This window comes from Saimiri boliviensis, chromosome 10, assembly GCF_048565385.1.
Source record: "Saimiri boliviensis isolate mSaiBol1 chromosome 10, mSaiBol1.pri, whole genome shotgun sequence".
Classification (NCBI taxonomy): domain Eukaryota; kingdom Metazoa; phylum Chordata; class Mammalia; order Primates; family Cebidae; genus Saimiri; species Saimiri boliviensis.
This window is the reverse complement of record NC_133458.1, coordinates 591,102-611,055: the sequence shown is the minus strand read 5'-3', so window position 1 is coordinate 611,055 and position 19,954 is coordinate 591,102. Positions and strand designations below refer to the sequence as shown.

At 44.6% G+C, this 19,954-nt stretch overlaps 1 protein-coding gene across 6 annotated transcripts in view; it reads left to right on the top strand.

The window, feature by feature from the left end:
- The first annotated feature begins 12,300 nt into the window (after positions 1-12,300).
- DYNC2I1 (dynein 2 intermediate chain 1) overlaps positions 12,301-19,954 on the top strand; it is a 123,572-nt gene continuing 115,918 nt past the window's right edge. For all 6 annotated transcript variants that reach the window (XR_012511975.1, XR_012511974.1, XR_012511972.1 and 3 more), the window contains exon 1: positions 12,301-12,458. Coding sequence is in view for 2 of the 6 variants with exons in the window: in XM_074378834.1 (XP_074234935.1) it covers positions 12,444-12,458 (15 nt within the window). In the remaining 4 variants the exon portion in view is untranslated. The remainder of the gene's footprint in view (positions 12,459-19,954) is intronic.

Here is a 19,954-nt window from a genome sequence, read left to right as displayed (position 1 = left end):
AAAGTTGCTTATTGTGGGAAAAAAAAAAAAAAAAAGGCTTTTGGCCAGGCGGAATCCTAGCACTTGGGAAGGCTGAGGTGGGAGGATTGAGACCAGCCCAGGCAACAAAAAGTGAGACACTGTCTACAAAAAAATCAGAAATTAAGAAAAAATGGTTTTCGCTGGGCATGGTGCTCTCGACTGTAATCCCAGCACTTTGGGAGGCCAAGGCAGGTAGGTGGATCACTCAGCATCAGGAGTTTAAGACCAGCCTGGCTAACATGGCAGAAACCCTGCCTCTAGGAAAAACAGAAAAATTAGTCACTCCTGCCTCACTCAGCCTCCCGAGTAGCTGGGATTACAGGCGTTTGCTACCATGCCCAGCTAATTTTTGTATTTTTGGTAGAGACAAGGTTTCACCATGTTGGTCAGGCTACTCTCAAACCCTTGACCTCAGGGAATTCGCCTGCCGCAGCCTTCCAAAGTACTGGGATTACAGATGTGAGCTACCGCGCCCGGCCCCAGATAGTATTTAATTTAATTTTCTATCGCTAGCATTCTGTTAGTTCCCAGGTCATCAAATGAACTCCATATGTCACCTATGGAAGAAATAAAAATGATGGAAAAAATATTATAAGACAGAATGAAACTGATTGGGAAATGAGCTATTCAGAAAACAGTTGTTTGAGGTCCTTCCTTAACCGTAAATCCATTTATTCTGCAAGTATGGTGGAGCACAGTGAAAAAGAAGATAGCATAACAAAGCTCTGTGGATGCGGTGCATTTGGGAAACTCTAGGTTGCTCTGTTTGGCAATGAGAAAGTGCCGTAAAAGTGGGGGTGACGTGAGTTTCACAGTTTAGATGGCACCATCTGCTGGAGTGGGGATAAAGGGGCAGACTTCAGGTATAATTCGGAGGTCCTCTGGCGGGAGCTTGTGACTGCAGGTGAAAGCTCAGGAAGTGGACATTAAGAGCCGGGCCTGGGGCATCCACGTAGTGTGTGTGATATTTCCAGATCCTGTGCCTGGCAGTTTTATTCTTCACATTCAACCTCAAGTTCAACAAAGAGTAGGAAGCTCTTCTAGCGTCACCCTTTCCTCAGCTGATGTAGTGTGACCTCCTGATTAGGAAGGTGGGCTTCAGCATCAGCCTGTCCACCTGCCTTTCTGAGTGACTGTGGGCAGGTTGACTAGCCTTTCTGGCCTGCAATCTTCCCATACACTATGGCATGAGAATTAAGCAAATTACCAAATGGCTAACACTGAGTTTTGTGCCTTGCTTGGACCAGTCACTAAACAAACGATAGCTGTCACAGACATCACCTTTCTGGCCTTCCTTTTCTCTCTCTCTCTCTTTTTTTTTTTTTTTTTTTTTGAGGCAGAGCTTCACTCTTGTCCAGGCTGGAGTGCAATGGCGCAATCTTGGCTCACTGCAACCTCCACCTCCCATGTTCAAGCGATTCTCCTGCCTCAGCCTCCCAGGTAGCTGGGATTACAGGCATGTACCACCACACCTGGCTAATTCTGTATTTTTAGTAGAGACGAGGTTTCTCCATGTTGGTCAGGATTGTCTCGAACTCCCGGCCTCAGGTGATCTGCCTGCCACAATGCCCAGCTAATTTTTTTTTTTTTTTTGTATTTTTAGTAGAGACAGGGTTTTGCCATGTTGGCCAGGCTGGTCACAAACTCCTGACCTCAAGTGATTCATCCATCTTGGTCTCCCAAAGTGCTGGGATTACAGGTGTGAGCCACCACGCCCGGCCAAGATTGGCTTTTATGTTTAAGCTATAAATTACCAACCAAAACATGGTAGAGGATTATCTCAGTAGATTTAGAGGTTTCTTTTGCTGAGGTTGAAGACATGCCAGGGAAAAAGAGACTCAAGTTACAGTAGGATCTCTCTCTCTCTCTCTCTCTCTCTCTCTCTCTGGTTCTTCTTTCATCTTGCAGGAAGTTTTTGTCTGACTCAGTTCCCAAGCTTAACTTTCTTCTTGGCATAGTGAGTTTGGGGTCATGAAATTTTCCTTTCACAAAGTAAAATAAACTTGAGATGTGGAATGCTTGTCTTAATGTTTTGTTTCTCTCCTTTCTTGTGTGTGTTAACCAAAATGAGCGACTAAGGCAAGAATCTCAATCAATCTGGTTTACTAAGTCAGAACTGGAGGGCATCTTTGGGAAAAATGTGGGTCACAGATGCCCATGTGGCTATTGCCCCTTAAGGAGGTTTTCAGGACGCCTCATGTTTATACATTTCCTTAAATGGGGAGAGCACATGGGAATTGGTGTGGGTGAGTGATAAGGAGAAAGGTCATGTTCTTGTGAGACTTCATTTAGTGCTAGTAAATCTACATTTTACATAAGATAAGGTGAAAGTTTGAAGAAAAAATGGAGTAAAGGAAGAATAAATTATGTGACCCTCTTGGGGAAGGTGAAGGAACAATTGCTCTCATTCTGTCTTTGTTCTGCATCTGAGAAGATCAGCTTGTGTAAAAGAAAAATAAACTTCTAAGGCCCCCCAACCATCTGATGGACCTCTCCTCTCAGCCAGAGGCATTCCAAAGTTCACCTGAATAAATCTCCCTTTCTTTATATTCTTTTCTGCTTGGTTTAAATCTGCAGTTACTTTTCTTCTGAGATAAAAATCATTGTTTGGATCCAACTGTATTGTTGTATTACAAACCAGTATGTTTGTATTAATAGCTCATGGCTAGAGTTCTGAAGTAAAAGCTGTAGGATCTTTTTTGTATGAATGTGTTCTGTATTTTTGGCCATAAGATACCAAATTGGTTTAAAGGCAAAGAGTACTCATAAATTAAATATAAGCCCAAATGCTTCTCAAGTTCATATGACTTAAGTAAAATCATTAATAAATAAGTTGACTTTAAAATTACCGGTAAAGTAATATTAGAAATTGAAGATCTGGTAACATTTTTGTTTGCATTTATTGATCATTGATCATGTGGTTTCATACCTAGCCCTGCAGAATACTATCAGGTGTCAGAATTTGCCATGAGAGATATAAAACTATCAACCAGGACTAAAATAGAATTACTTTTGCTTGTATAATTTTTGATAAAGAATACATTTAATATTGTTGGTTTAATGAAAAGAAGTAAATCCCAAGTTATTGGTAAAAGTGCCCATATATTTAACCTTAACTTTATTACTTAGGTAAATGCCTGGAATCCATAGGCTATAAAAATGATTAACAGGGAAATAACTTTAAATGACGACTATCACAGTTTTCATAAGTAATCAAAATAAACTATTAATTTAAATTAATCAGGTAAATGAAATGGAACAAATGCTTGTAAGCAAACTTGTCATCTAATTTAGAATCTAAGGTTATATATTAAACAATAGATATTAATTAAATGCCTGGATAATTTCCAATTTAAAAATTATAGGAAAACATTTAAAAATGTGTTCTTATTAAGTGGTGAATAATTTTTGTCTACTTCAAAGGTTATTTAAGGGTTATGTATAAAACCACATAGGCTCGGCATGGTGGCTCATGCCTGTAATTCCAGCACACTGGGAGGCCAAGGCAGGTAGATCACTTGAGGCTAGGATTTCAAGACCAGCCTGGGGAACATGGTAAAATCCCATCTGTACAAAAATACAAAAATTAGTTTGGCGTGGTGGTGCACACCTTTAGTCCCAGCTACTTGGAAGACTGAAGCAAGAGAATTGCTTGAATGTGAGGAGTGAAAGTTGTACTGAACTGAGATTGCACCACTTCACTCCAGCCTGGGCAACAGAGTGAAACTCCATCTCAAAAATAAATAAATAAAATAAAATAAAGGTAAAAGGAACCAGGAAGTAAGAGAGATGTAGAGTAAATTATTGATATAAAGAGGATTTTTTTTTTTTGGTAAGAAGGTAAAAGAAAGGTAATTTTTTATGATAAAGAATCTCATATGGTGAATTTTTGTCCTAAAATAAGATGACTGGTTGTTCAAGAAAGAGGGATTTAAGACAAACCAGAAAGTCCAAGCATGTTGTGAATGGTCTATGTAAGTAGTAATATAGTGAAAAAGGAATTTTTCAAGTTATATAATTAAATTGGCTATAATTAAAAAGAAATTACAAGTCTTTCTAGAAATTGTATTTGTATTAAAAATACACTAATACAAAACTAAAGAAGTGGTTAGAACAAGATTTCATTGACAATATTGAATTGCTCTTAATAAAAGAAATCCTTAATTTTTAAATTCTGTAATCTGTTTCTCTTTGAAATTCTTCAGATTGATATCTTAGCAGTACAACTTCTACCATACCTTGCTGCTGCAGCTCTTTTGAGAAAGCCTATGATGGTAACTCTCTCCTTTGTCTTTTGTTGGCTATTTTACCTTTTGTTGGCTAACTTTTTTAAAATTAGTAATCTAAAGTAAGGAAGAGAATTTTTGAAAACAGGCAAATGACAAATCTTTTGGATCTTCCTTTGTCTGTATGTCTGTAATATCTATATGTTTATACGTGTCATGTGGAAGTGATAGTGGGATGCAGAGATGTCTCATATTCATATTCCCAGGGAGTTAGTTCACTGAATGCATAAGGAAATTCAAAATAATAAAAAGCAAAATATTCAATCCCTTGGTTATTGTTTTCTGTGATAGCTAAAATGGAAGTAAAAGTGTGCTGGATTGGGCCCTAAGACTGGACCATGCTCCTACGTGGGTCTGTCTCAGTTTGGCCACTAACCTCAAAGCTATCCACCGAAGGAAAAATTCGGCCAAGGCAGCAAGAGTGACTTCTGAGACCTGTGGTTACCAAGAAGACAGTCAGTGTCGGGGAAGGGCAAAACCAAGTATCTATTAAAACCAGAGGATACAATGTAAAGGAATTGTTCCATTTTTAGATTGGTATTGTCAGCTTCTTGAGAACTCTTTACTTAATAGATAGTAAAAATAATGATTTTAAGGACAGTATCTTTAATTTTAAATGCCACAGAATAAAAGAGCATGAATGGGTTGATGTAGGACCCACAGCTCACTATTAAACAGTTGCTGATCCAAATGCACAAGAGCTTTTTCAGGAGAGAATGAGCAGCCTAGTAGACTGGATCATTGCCACCATAAGGTCTGTTGGCTCCGAGGGAACTGCTCCAATTCTCCCTGTAAAACACCAAGTGGACAACCCCAGATGAAGCAACCGAGATGGCTTTAGGTGGAAGCCACATGGGACTGGATTCATGATAACTGAGATATTTTCCCTGAATATGTCTATTACCCAGGTCATAGTAATGTTGATGGCAAAAGGGCCCCTTTTACATGGGTACTTTGGGTGATGTTACTGTTTGAGAAACCTTATCAAATTTGCTGCCCATCATGGGATACTTTATTAAACATTAGGGCAATTATCCACCCCCCCTCCAAAATGGGAAGGGCAAAAAGGAGTTAAAGGACCCATCACAGAAGCATGGTGGAAATCTTTAGATGGCTCTTAGGAAATGAAATAAATCAAATGAAAACCGATGGGGTTAAAATGAAGGTTTTTACGACACCATCAAAGATTGGGTGGGCCTTAGGAAACCCCTGCTGGTCCCCCAACATTAAAGAGACCCGTACCAGTTTTCTGTATTTTCTGCCCCAGATTGGAGAAATTTTAAGAAAAATCAAAAGGCAACGGTGATAATGAGAAAGCTGACAGTGAGGCGAGTGAAGATGAAGACTGACAAAAGGGCTGAGTTCCTCGGCTCATCTCCCTTCTGGGACCCAAATCCCTTTTTACTAGAAAAGGTAAAATGGTCTCTGGGTAGAGAAGGAAATTTCCTGTGATGGGGACATAAAAATGTGCAGGTTGATAGGACTATGAAATGTGAGGTGTTGAAACAAGCTTTATGAAACATAGTTGTGACTCTTACCTAAATGTCCTATGAAAGTGGGTATTGTATCTGACAGAGACGTTTCCCTTTTCTGGTACTATAAAACCGAAGGCATGTCAATCTGCCCTTTGAAAAAATGTTAATTGTGTTACCGGATCTTTGGGGTGTTGATTTTCTGACTGGAACCCTCTGCGGCTGCTGCGTCTTCGCCCAAGTTCTTGTTCCGCATCCGGGAAGAATGAGGTACGCAGACAGGTGAAGGGTGAGTAACACTGACATGAGCTTTACTGAGTGTTAGAACAGCTCAGAGGAGACCCACAGTGGATAGTTCCTCTCTGTAGGCAGGTCAACTGTGGAGTGTTTAGTTCTCAGCAGAGAGGAGGCCCTGGAGAAGGCAGCTCCTGTCTGCACTGGTCATCCTGATGTCTGCAGCTCTGTCCCAGTGTTAGGGAAAGGAAGCCCTGGAGAGGGTGGCTCCTCTCTGCCATCAGGTTGTATCTCTGCAGCTCTCAACCAAGACGGTGCTCCTCTTCCTCTTCTTGCTATCCTCCTCCCTGCTCTGGCTGAACCCAGGACTTTTATGGATCTCAGTGGGGAGGAAGTACATCCCAATTGGTGCATGGGTGGCCAAGCACAGCCCAGAAGAGGCACCATGAGTCCCCACTCTTTTCCACAGGACTGGCAGCCTGGCCTTGAGCCTTCAGGCCCTCCCTGGCCTAGAGGTAGGGCTTTATTGGGGGCTCGGCAGGAATCAACCTGCCTTCCACTGCCGTTTATGGCCCTAACCCCTGTTCAGAGATTGGAGCAGGCACTAGGAGCAGAGAGAGGCCAGGCAGTGGGAGTAGACACCCCTGAGCCTGTAGAGATGGGGAGAAGGTAGAGGGACCCTTCCTGGGGCCCTGAGGGTTCAGGCTACAGAGACACCTGGGTTCTGCACCTGGGAGGGTAGCCGCAGCTGCACCCAGGATCTTCCACCCCACAAACTCGGAAGGGGCCAGGGCTCTTGCTTGTTCCCAGCTCCTGCCTGCTCCAGGAAGTGGGAGACCCAGGTCTGCAGATGCAGGTCCAGCTGCTGCAGCCACATCTGGAAGGGCAGATCCTGCCTGCCCCCCACCCCGACCCCACCACCAAAAGCACAGGGAGGCTTGGATTCATAGCCACAGTTTGAGGGGCTGTGGGGGCACCCACGGAAGTACTGTCCCAACTCAGAAGAGGTGGGGCTCCCACCCAGAGTGTGCAGCCCCGGCTAGACCTCCCTACTGCAGCTGATGTGATGGCATCAGCCACTGTCATCAATTGTACATGGTTAATGGAAACTAGTAGCACTCCCTGAGCATGCATAATATAGGGTAGAAGCTGAAGTGTGGCTTGGGACAGGCCCTCCACTTCATAGCCCTCTGTGGAGCATTTATTGGGACTTAGGGCAGAAACCTGTGAACACTTCTCAATGACAGCTACAGGGACTTTGGACTGGAGAATTTCCACGTGCTGTGGAATGTTAGCCAAAGTTATCCCTAGGCTAATAGGAATAGTGGTGCCAAAAAAGGGTTCCATAATAAAATAAAAGTGGTTTATATAGGATCTTGCTGCCTGGGGCTACAAGGAAGAGATGCTCATGAGTAGGGAGCCTCTTTTTCCCCACTCTAACTTCTATATGAGGAGCTGCTGGATTCTACAGAGCCTCATAAACCGCTCTCATCTAACAAGAGTTGCTTGGTCGTGAATGACAGTTTCAAGGGGAACAAATGACATCTTGTTTGGAAGTCTGCTGCTCCTGTTAAACAAGAGTCACTGGGCGCAGTGGCTCATGCCTGTAATCCCAGCACCGAGGCTGCGGTGAGCTGAGATCGCACCACTTGCCCTCCAGTGTGGGCAATGAGAGTGAAACTCCATCTCAAAAAAAAAAAAAAAGAAAAGAAAAAGAAGAGTCAAGAATACCTTTTTGAGTTATTGATAGTTTAGAGCAATTGTGTAAAATATGTTGTGTGAGCAAATTTACCTAGCTCTCTGAGTTTGACTAAATTTGCAACTTATTTGTGATTTTATGATAATATAGTTATTTGCATTCATTTAGTAAGTGTCTTTTCTTTTAAAACAGGACAATTGGAGACACTGGTTATTTTACCTAGGCTTTGACTAGAATAACATATTTTTGGCCGGGCGCAGTGGCTCATGTCTGTAGTCCCAGCACTTTGGGAGGATGAGATGGGTGGATCATCTGAGGTCAGGAGTTTGAGACCAGCCTGGCCAACATGGTGAAACCCTGTCTCTACGAAAAATACAAAAATTAGCCAGGCATGGTGGTGGGTGCCTGTAATTCCACCTACTTGGGAGGCTGAGGCAGGAGAATCGCTTGAACCTGGGAGGTGAAGGTTGCAGTGAGCAGAGATTGGGCTGTTATACTCCAGCTTCTGTGACAAGAGCAAAACTCCATCTCCAGAAAAGAAAAAGAAGAAGAATACCATATTTTTAGGTAAAGTTCCAGCAAAGCCAACTTAAAAAGAGCCTATATGGTCAATTGGCTCTTGTTGCACTTTATGCAAATAATCAGGTCAAGTATAATAAGCCTAAAACATATTTTTCCGTACAAATTGGCCTCACTATAATGTCTCTTTATTAGAAAGGAGGGCCAGCGAGAAATTGATTCAAAGGAACAGTACAACACTTGTTACTAGATTACAGCCCTGACTGCTGTTTTTCAGTGACATTGAATCATGAATTATCTCTTGGCTGCAATAATCCTCTAAAGAGGACCAGATTATAATTGTTCTTCTTATTTATAGTTGGTGCCCCAACAGAATAGTTTCCTTTTTTCTGTTCTGACACACAAATACTCTCTTGATTGTCAAATTATTAATGTTATTTATCTTTCCTTGTTTTACTTCCAAGGAAACCAGAATCACAGTTTTCTGAAGGCTAGAGATATGGCATTGGCACATAAGCATTCCACTGGGTCTGATCTGTTTTTCACGGCCATTACCCTGCTGCTAAGACTGTGTAAGCACCCTCCCTCTAGGGACAGGGACTAGAGCAGAATAGCTGGGCGCCGGAGATTATAAGGGCTGGTTTTGGGGGATAGAATTAGTTCAGACCCTCCAAATCAAGGATGGGCACACAGATGTCCAAACAGCTGGTAAGAAAAGAGACTTTGCCTTCTTAGCTATTATGTCACACCTTTGCTTCCATCCCAACCATAAAGAATTTTCTGTGTCCCATAGAATTAAAACAACATTATTACTGAGAGGACATAAAGCTACCTTGTGACAAGGCTTCCTGGGTATAATAATCCTAGTTATGAGATTTATGCAGATAGATACATAGTAAACAAATTTATCAGCCATTTTAGGACAGATTACTAAAGGATCATAAAAAGCATTGCAGCACAACAAATGTCTCTAAAAATCCTTAGCTTAAAAGGTTTTAGCAGTGCTTATGTTTTGTATAGCTAATGCCTGTAAGTCTGTAACTAAAACCAAGATTACAGTAGCTCAGTCAGTTCTGTAACCTCTGTTTGTTGGCTTTTTACTTAAAATTTTAAGGGTTAATGAATGCTTGTCCATGCCCATTCCCGTTTGGCTTAGAACATTTAAATTGGGTACAAGTCTTTTGACTCTAAGTCTCTTGGCCATAGGGTCACCCTATGAATCAGGACAGGGCGGATCCAGAGCAGGCAGCCATGTCACCCCAGCAATGCTATGGAACAAAATAAAAGCTTCTTGGCCACTGGTGTTGCCTCTGACAAATCTTGGCCAGAAGAGGAGAATGTAAATCAAAACTAAAATTCTAAGACCCTCCCAGCCATCTGAATGGACCACTCCTCCTTGGCCAAGGGCATTCAAACTTCACCTGACGGAAAGAGGGAGACAGACATGCCTCATAATATCCTCCTCCCTGTTGGAATCACTGATAGAACAGGCTTCTTTCAGTCTGATAAGAAATATTTACAATCAATTCTCTCTGAGGTCTGCTACCTGGATGCCTCATCTGCATGTGGTGACCAAGATTTTCTTGGTCTCCATAACCCGTGATAACCCAGGCATTCCTTTCTATTAATAATGACTCATTCAACTAACTTCCAATCAAAGAACTTTTGAATCAGACTATGACTTGGAAGATGCCATATTGTCCCGCCTTGTCTGGCCTTTCCAGATGAACCAACGTACATCTGAGGTATATTGATTGATGTCCCATGTCTCCTTAAAATATATAAAACCAACTTGGACCCTGGCCACCTTAGGCACATGTTCTCAGGATCTCCTGGGGCTGTGCATGGGCCATTGGTCACTCATATTTGGCTCAGGATAAATCTCTTTTAAGTATTTTACCAAGTTTGACCCTTTTTGTCCATACTTGTAATCTACATTATCAGTGTGATGTTGAACAGTCTTTCATTTTAGACTTTAGTTTTATATGAGCTTGACTTATAACCGCCCGACAGGTTCTCCTTGCCCGCTGCTCAAACAGAGCTGATGTATCAAGACAGGGAATTGCAATAGAGAAAGAGTTTAATTCACGAGGAGCTGGCTGTATGGGAGATCAGAGTTTTATCATTACTCATATCAGTGTCCCCCCAAATATGAGGATTGGAGTTTTTAAGGATGATTTGGTGGGTAGGGGGAGTCGAGAAGTGGAGAGTGCTGATTGGTAGTGTTGGAGATGAAATCATAGGGAGTTGAAGCTCTCCTCTTGCGCTGAGTCCGTTCCTGAGTGGGGGCCACAAGACCAGATGAACCAGTTTATGCATCTGGCTTATACCAGCTGACCCATTGAGTACTGGTACTGAAAAGTGTCTCAAGCACCAGTCTTAGGTTTTACAATAGTGATGTTCTTCCTAGGAGTGATTGGGGAGGTTTAGAATCGTGTGGCCTTCAGCTGCATGACTCCTAAACCATAATTTCTAATCTTGTGGCTACTTTGTTAGCCCTGCAAGGCAGTCTAGTCCCCAGTAAGAAGGGGGCTTGTTTTGGGAAGGTGCTGTTACCTTTCTTTCAAAGTTAAACTATCCTATGACCAGGAATGGACAAGGACAGCCAGGAGGTTAGAAGCAAGATAGAATCAGTTAGGTCAGATCTCTTTGACTGTCATAATTTTCTCAGTTCTGATTCTTGCAAAGGTGGTTTCAGACTTAAGAGATTGCAGATCTAAAATTACAATTGGCATGTCTTTGTTTAAGGGAGGACATACATCTTGAAAGGTTTCTGAGCCAGCTAAGCATTTATGCCTGGGGGGCTTGGGGAGGAGGGCGAGGTGCCCGTCTCTGGCTTCCTGGGGGTCTGGCTGACAGGAGCTCTGGCCTGTGAAGCAACAGCTGTGCATTCGGAAGAGGGTGTTGGGCGAATCGGCTTGTAACCGCCCAAGAGGTTCACCTTGTCCAGTGTCTAGACGGAGCCAATCAACACAGAGAATTGTAACAGAGAAACAGTAATTAACACAGAGCTGGCTGTGCAGGAGACTAGAGTTTTATTATTATCGGTCTCTCTGAGCATTCAAGCATTCAGGGATCAGAGTTTTTAAGGATAACTTGGGTCGGGGGAAGCCAGTGAACCAAGAGAGCTGATTGGTCAGAGATGAAATCACAGGGAGTCCAAGCTGTCTTCTTGCCCTCAGTCAGTTCCTGGGTTGGGGGCCACAAGCTCAGATGAGCCACTTTATTGATCTGGGTGGTGCCAACCGTTCCATCAAGTGCAGGGTCTGTAAAACATCTCAAGCACTCAGGAGCACTTTAGGGAGGGTCAGAATCTTGTAGACTCCAGCTCCGTGACTCCTAAACTATAATTTCTAACCTTGTGGCTAATATTATTCCTACAAAGGCATTGGTCCCCAGGCAAGATCTGCTTTGGGAAAGGGATGTCAATGTCTGTGTTTAAACTATACAGTATGTTTCTCCCAAACTTAGTTCAGCCTGTGGCCAGGAATGAACAAGGACAGCATGGGGGTTAGAAGCAAGATGCAGTGGGTTAAGTTAGGTCTTTCACGGTCTCTGTCATCATTTTGCAAAGGCGGTTTCAGGCTTTCAGGCCTAACTTTCCCTGTGGCTGAAGGAGTGCAGGGGTCCTGAAAGGTTGGATTTTCCCTTAGCTGTTCCCTTAATCTTTTATCGTCTCTCAACGTTGATTCCTGCCTACCTTACTGCTTGTTTTTGTCAAAAGACAACACGTGGGAATGTAGGTGCAAACCCTTATTCAGATGTAAAGCTCTTTTCAAGATCTCTCCGTTTTATCTTCCCTAACTCTCGGTCCGCTCCCGCAGGAACCAGGGGGCGGGCTGGGGCGAGACGAGAGCCCGGGCACCCCAACCTAGGGCAGGGCACCGGCTCCCTGCGGAGAGCAGCGGCCGCTCGGTCTTCTGCTGCTCCTGCCTGGCGGTTGCTAGGAGCCGGGGAGGCGCATGCGCATTGGGAGAGGCTGCGGCACGCCGAACAGCGACCACTCGGCCCTCTCCGATGCGCAGGCGCACTGGGAACGGCCGCAGGGCACGCCGGGCAGCGCCGCTCGGCCCTCTGCTGCTCCTGCCTGCCGGTTGCTAGGAGCTGGGACGCGCGTCCGGAAGAGTGCGGGGCCGCAGGTGGCCTCCTTCCGGGTGGGCCGCGCTGGGCCTGTGCCGAAGACCCCGCGGCTGCCCAGGCCTGCGAGAAGCGATGGAGCCGGGGAAGGTCGGTGCGGCGCGGGGTCTCTGCGCGGAGTGGGTGGTCGAGCTTCGCGGACTCATCCGGGTGCCGCGAGCCAGCAGGGCCGCCGCCGCCCTCTCTCTGTCCCGCGGTTCTCTCGGCCGGGCCCGGCCTTCCTGGAGGAGCTGCGGTGCCTCCGAGGCGGGAAGGGAGACGGAGGCGCGGCTGGCCGCGGGCGCGACGGCGGGCGGGACGCCGGGCTCCTGGCGGTCGGGAAACCGGGTCCGTGCGGTCTCAGCCCTGCAGTCGCCGCCGCGGTCCGTCTCCTCGCGCCCGGCCTGGGGGCGGCCTCGGCCAGTGCTGCGGGGCCGGGGTGGCCGAGGAGTCACGTTTAACATTTTATTCAGTTGTATCTGATTTAAGTCTAACTATGACTTCTCACGGTTTAAGAGGTGGAGCGAGTGCGGCCTGAGTTCTGGAGTTTGAATTCTGGCTTTGTGTTTACTTGTCTGACCTTGGCAAAATCACTTACCCTGTCCCATTTCCTTTTTTCCCCACCCTAGCCCTATTATTTCCTAATTCATACAGGGGGCACAATAACAGTAGCAACCTCACAGGGTGTTTGAGAAGATGAAGTGAGATAGTATGTGTAAAAGTGCATGGAACACCGCCTGCCTTCATTCACACTCAGTCCGTGTTGGATATGACTGTATGATTGTTGTTGTCTATCGATTCCTCACTACAAGGTGAAGCACTTAGTGTGCGTACATTTTCTTCTACCTTCCCTCACGTTTTTCCCCGTCACTTACCTTTATATGTTGGATAATATTTCTTAATTTGTATTCTATATCAACCTTGGTTTTTTCTTTCTTTCTTTCCTTTGTTTTCCTTCTTTCTAAGATAGTTTCCCTCTGTCGCCCAGGCTGGAGTGCACTGGCTCTATCTCGGCTCACTGCAACCTCCAACTCCCAGGTTCAAGCGACTCCCCTGCCTCAGTCTCCCTTGTAGCTGGGATTACAGGCACACGCCACCACGCCTGGTTAGTTTTTGTATTTTTAGTAGATACATGGTTTCACCATGTTGGCCAGGGTGATCTCCAACTCCTGACCTAAGGTGATCTGCCCGCCTCGGCCTCTCAACATGGTGGGATTACAGGCGTGAGCCAGCTGGCCAACCTTAGATAGTATTTTTTAACTTTTCTCTAGTTAAGATTAGGAAGCTACTGCCCTACACTACCCATTTCGCCCTAAACCCACGAATTTCCTGACCCTGTCATCCTCCATGCTATTCTCCTTACATTTAAGTTACTCTGTAACTTACATTGTCGATGATTTGTTTATAAGTTGATTTTTAAAATAGTTATGTAGGTTTTCATTGCAGAACCAAATAGTGTAATTAGACCAGTAGATAAAATAGAGTCCTGTATTCTAAACACAGTCTGCTCACAAAACAGTGTTCCGGTGTCAGTGTTAACTGGGCCATCTTTTCTTAATTTCAGTTAATGTATCACAATATAGTTTCCTTCATATTTGGACCATGCCTTTCTTAAATGGCCCTAATTGCCTTTTTTTTTTTTGGCAAAAAGAACATATGCTCTTTTTAATTTTTTTTTTTGAGACGGAGTTTTGCTCTTGTTACCCAGGCTGGAGTGCAATGGCACGATCTCGGCTCACCGCAACCTCCGCCTCCTGGGTTCAGGCAATTCTCCTGCCTCAGCCTCCTGAGTAGCTGGGATTACAGGCACGCACCACCGTGCCCAGCTAATTTTTTGCATTTTTAGTAGAGACGGGGTTTCACCATGTTGACCAGGATGGTCTCGATCTCTTGACCTCGTGATCCACCTGCCTCGGCCTCCCAAAGTGCTGGGATTACAGGCTTGAGCCACCGCGCCCGGCCTTGCTCTTTTTAATTTTTAAACTTTATCATGATGTCTTCTAGCTTATTAATGTCATATTATCTGTTTAATGCTATTCTCTTAAAAGAAATTCTTCCCAGAGCTCACTGATTTTATGCTTTCATCAGGACAAATGGTTTTCTAGAACTGCACAGAGTTATGATCTGGGAATTCTTTCCCATTTTACTTCTGGATTAGGCCTACTGTTTCTGGGATCAAGTGTCTTTATCTTTTATGAAACCTCCCTGCTTTTTCCAATGGAATATATCCTCACATAGCTTTTTCTTTTCTTTTTTTTTTTTTTGAGACAGGGTCTTGCTCTTTCACCCAGGCTGGAGTGCAGTGGCATGCTCACAGCTCACTGCAGCCTCGACTTCCCAGGCTCAAGCGACACTCCTTCCTTGGCCTCCCAAAACGCTGGGACTACAGGTGTGAGCCACCATGCCTGGCCTATCACGTACCGTTTTAGATAAGAGTATAAGTAGGAAGAAAACTGTATGCCCTAAGAATATCTTTATTATACTGATATGCTTGTTTAAAAGTTTAGCTCAGTATAGAATTCTAGGAGCAAAATAATTTCCCAGAACGTTGAAGATGGTATACTTTTGTCTTCTAGCAGTGTGTTTGGCCGATGAGATATCTTTATGAGTAACATTTTCTTTCTCTCCAGAAGATTTAGGATCTTTATCTGTGATGTTCTGAATATGGATGTACTTTGTTACAGATCTTTTCTCACTCATTATTTTTCACATTTGACCACCCCTTGGGGTTTTATTCTGATACATATTTAATAAATAAACTTTTTTTTTTTTTTCGAGGCAGAGTCTCGCTCTGTCGCCTAGGCTGGAGTGCAGTGGCGCGATCTCAGCTCACTGCAACCTCTGCTGCCCAGGTTCAAGCGATCCTCCTGCCTTAGCCTGCTGAGTAGCTGGGATTACAGGTATGTGCCATCATGCCCAGCTAACTTTTTTTTTCTTTTTGAGACGGTGTCTCGCTCTGTTGCCCAGGCTGGAGTGTGTGGCGTGATCTCAGCTCAATGCAACCTCTGCCTCCCAGGTTCAAGCAATTCTTCTGGCTCAGCCTCCCAAGTAGCTGGAATTATAGGCGCCTGCCACCATGCCTGGCTAATTTTTGTATTTTTGATAGAGATAGGGTTTTACCATGTTGGCCAGGCTGGTTTTGAACTCCCGACCTCAAGTGATCTGCCCACCTCAGTCTCCCAAAGTGCTGGAGTTCTAGGTGTGAGCCACTGCACCCGGCCAGTAAATAAACATTTTTAAAGTACCAACAGCAACAGATCTCAGAGTTGACTATTTCTTGGCAACTAATTAATTCCTGTAATAGGTTCTCAATTGCAAGTTGATCTCTAACTTTTTAGGAAGTTAACCTCTGGGTCGTTAGAACCTAGTTATGTAATTATGCTGTTATATAGAATTAGTCTATGTTATAAGGTAAGGGGAAGAATAAAGTTTTCATGAGATTATTGGAATAGGGAAATTGTACTGGATTATTTTGGTATTATAGTTCTTTTTTTTTTTTTGAAAGGAAGTCTTGCTTTGTTGCCCAGGCTGGAGTGTAGTGGTGCGACCTCGGCTCACTCCCATCTCTGTCTCCTGGACTCAGTCAGTTATCCTGCCTCAGCCTCCCAAGTAGCTGAGATGACAGGCACGTGCCACTATGCCAGGCTAATTTTTTTTTTTTTTTTTTGTATTTTTAGCAGAGACGGGGTTTCACCATGTTGGCCAGGCTGGTCTGGAACTCCTGACCTCAGGTGATTCGCCTGCCTTGGTCTCCCAAAGTGCTGGGATTACAGGCATGAGTCACCTCTCCCAGCTGGTATTACAGCTATTTCGTAGAGAGTTTAAAAGGGTTTAAATTATGAATCCCTCTCTGTCCTTTTGATATGTCTCTAAATCTCCTACAATTTGGGAGTGTCTTTGAAAAGTAATCAGAAAGGACGGGAGGGCCTCTGTTCTCCTGGTCTCTCTGGGAAGGTAGAATCCTAACTACTGTAATTATTGGTTAGCAGACACAGCTAACCTAATCTCATTTACACTAACCAGCCTTTGCAGTTTTTTATTTGAGCTCTCTTGGCCCGGTTTCTCCCCTTAAAACACTCCGTCACCTCAGTGCAAACAGAAATGGAGCTCAGCTGTTTTCTCCTCCTGCCTGCAGTCACTGAATGAAATCTGCTTTACCACTTGGAAGTCTGGCATTCCCCCTCCGCACATTTCTAATCTTTCAGCCAAGTCTAGAAAGAAATCAGCCTGAGGTCAGCTCTGTCTGCAAAATAGACTCAGCGCAGTCAGCATTTTAGGTATCTGCCGCTTTGACACAGCAGCTCCCAGACGGGACTCTCATCTGCAAATACATGCATGCGGAAACACGGGTGCTCACTGCAGCCACGTTTACATACGGATTGTTAGAAACAACCTGTGGTCACCAGCCAGGGACTAGATGAGTAAATTCCGGTGACTGTGGGGTTGGATTCAGTGGTGGAAACGGATCATCCTGGTTTTCCTGGTTTCGATTTTCTTTGCAGTACTTTCCCCCCAGGGAACCCTCAGTTACACAGTCAGGTAATAGAATAAGACCTGGATAGGCTGCACTTCATAATTTGGTCCTAAGTAATTTGATAACTTAAAAATTCTAGTGTAAGGAATTTTGAAAAGAATGAGGACAGCAAAAGGTAAATGATTTCTCAGTCCTGAAGGCGTGAGCCAGCTTTGTGCTCTGGGTCCTTTAGTGTGTGCCCAGGTTTGCTGTGTTGCCATACCGGGTTAGTGAAGCACACTGCTCTGGCCGTTCGTGGCTCTGCTCATTCCAGTGTCTAATTCTGAGAATTCACATTGGGGTCATCAACCTAAAGAAAGAAATCCAGGCAAAATTAATTATAGCGACTGTCACAGCCACAACCTGGGAAACACTGGGAGGTGCTTCAGAGAGCAAAGGAAAGCCTCGAGTGTTTAAAGAGAAAAGGACGAGTCAGGAAAGGGGACGATTACAAAATACTTTGTCAAGAATCCTCATTAGTGTTCAGAAATAACACTGATTATTGACTGGCTATACATCATTGAACTATAGGTTACGAATTCTGGTGTCCAGTGTATGACGTTGGTAGGTTAATTTATGACTTTTGGCCAGATGTGGTGGCTTATGCCTGTAATCTCGACACTTTGGGAGGCTGAGGTGGGCAGATTGTTTGAGGACAGCAGTTTGAGGCCAGCCTGGGCAACGTAGCAAGACCCTGTCTCTAAGGCCCCCTAACAAAAGCTAGGCATGGTAGTGCGTTTTTGTAGCCCTAGCCACTCAGGAGGCCAAGGTGGGAGCATTGCTTGAGCACAGGAGGTAGAGGCTGTAGTCAGCTATGATAGCACCACTGCACTCCAGCATGGGTGACAGAATGAGACCCTTTGTCTAAAATAATAATAATAATAGTAATAATAATAATATGGCTGTTGGTGGTGATGCTGAGTCAACAGATCATAACACAGGCAGCTTACTTAGCTCTAGGTATGAGGGGAGTGTGATGGGACCCCTGTCACATTTCAGAGGCTCTGAGCCTGAACATTTAAAGGGGCTTGCATTCCTCAGATTAAACGTTTCTTTTCTTTCTCAGTGTCATGCAGGGACCAGGATGACAGTGTGGAGGTCAGTACTGTACCTCTGGGTCCATGGAGATGAATGTCATGGAGTTGTGCTGTGATGCCACCGTTGCGCTGGGACTCAGGCTGGAGGGTGCCTTTGCTGCTTTGCATAGAGGCTAGTGGTCATCCTGAAGGTCCAGACTGGATTTATGCCAGCAGCACTGGACAGGAAGAATGGATTTAGGAATATGTTAGAAAAAGAAGTAGTGGTATCTGGTGATACTTTCATCTATTTATTTTTTAATGGAGTTGGGGTCTACTTGCCCTCCCTCATCCCCCGGTTGGGGTTTGTTCCCCTCATGGGGGTGCTGGGGAACTTTGCCTTCAGTTCCTGACTTGGAGAGTTGGTTTTCAGTGTGGGTTGCTGGCCTGCTCCGTAGGGCAGAGTCTGAGGGCAGGTCAGGTTGGTCTTTGAAAGGCCTTGGCAGAAGCATGTGGTTTACTTGTGGCAGGTGGGGACTCACAGCACTGGGGCAGATGCCATAAATCATTGTTTGACAATTTGAAACTCTAGAGAGGAAGACAGCGTGGATAGAAGACTTTAGGCTGAACAGTCCATATTAGCTGAGTTTTAATGCTCTGAAGTAGTCAGCATTCTGTGCATTGAAGAAAATGGCTATTTTTTTCTTGCTGGAAACTAGAGAGGCGGAAGAAAAATCCTGTGGTCTCTGTCAGAGACCTCTTGTCTTCAGGGTTTTTAACTTTATCAGCGTCAGTAATGTTAACAACCATTAAAAACCCAACTGGATGGGTTTTTTGACATGCTTACTTTTTATATTCTGAGCTGGTCTCCCTGTGCCTTTCCAGTGTCCCCTAAATGTCCTCAGCGACCCCTCTCTGTGGTAACCACATGTCCTCTTTGAGCGGTTCCTGAGTGTCCTGGGCGTCCCCTCATCTCCTGGTTGAACTGTCCGTGGCTGTCCCTGGTGTCCCCTCTCTATGGTGCCCACATCTCCTGGGTCTCCTGGTTGGACTGTCCCCAACTGTCCCTGGCGTCCCCTCTCTGTGGTGCCCACGTCTCCTGGGTCTCCTGGTTGGACTGTCCCCAGCTGTCCCTGGCGTCCCCTGTCTGTGGTGCCCATGTCTCCTGGATCTCCTGGACCCTCTCCGCGGTCACTCATGTCCTGGGTTCCATTCAGCCCTTTTGTTTATAGTAGTCCTGTATTAAACCTCTCTGTAGAAGTTAAGTTTAAAGAAAAAGAGTTAAGGTGGGTTGCAGTGGCTTGCATTTGTAATCCCAACAGTTTTGGAGGCCAAGGCGGGCAGATCACCTGAGGTCAAGAGTTTGAGACCATCCTGGCCAACATGGTGAAACCCTGTCTCTACTAAAAGTACAAAAATTAGCTGGATGTGGTGGTGTATAATCCCAGCTACTCGGGAGGGTGAGGCAGAAGAATTCCTTGAACCCTGGAGGTGGAGGTTGCAGTGAGCTGAGATTGCACCACTGCACTCCAGCCTGGGTGACAGAGTGAGACTCCATCTCAAAAAAAGTTATTTAATATATTTATGAGGTATTACAGCTTTTTTTGTTTGCCCTAATTTTCACATGTCCAAGAAGGGTTTTAGTGGCTTGTCCATGAAAAGTTTCCACTTTTCATTTCGACTAAATCTGTTTTTTTGTTTGAAATAAACTCTCAAATGCTTCCTTTATTTGTACCATTAAGGAAGTGTTTCTCAAAGGGAAAATTGAATAGTTGTGGTAAATATTCTCTGCAGGAAATCATCCTTGATTGATTTTGCTTAGCTGAAGTTAGGTTTATCATCAGGCTCTGTTGTACCAGGGTGGTAGGGTTGTACCCTATGTTGGAGTATGTTACTGTGGCTGGTGACAAGAGGTTAGGTTTAGCTGGTTTAGCATCAAGCTGTTTTACTGGGGTTGTGGGATTGTACGCTGTGTTGTTGGAGTGTGTTAACCGTGGCTAGTGATAAAGAGTTAAGTTTATCAAGCTCTGGTGTACTGGGGATGTAGGGTTGTACCTGGGCTGTGGGGTTGTACCCTG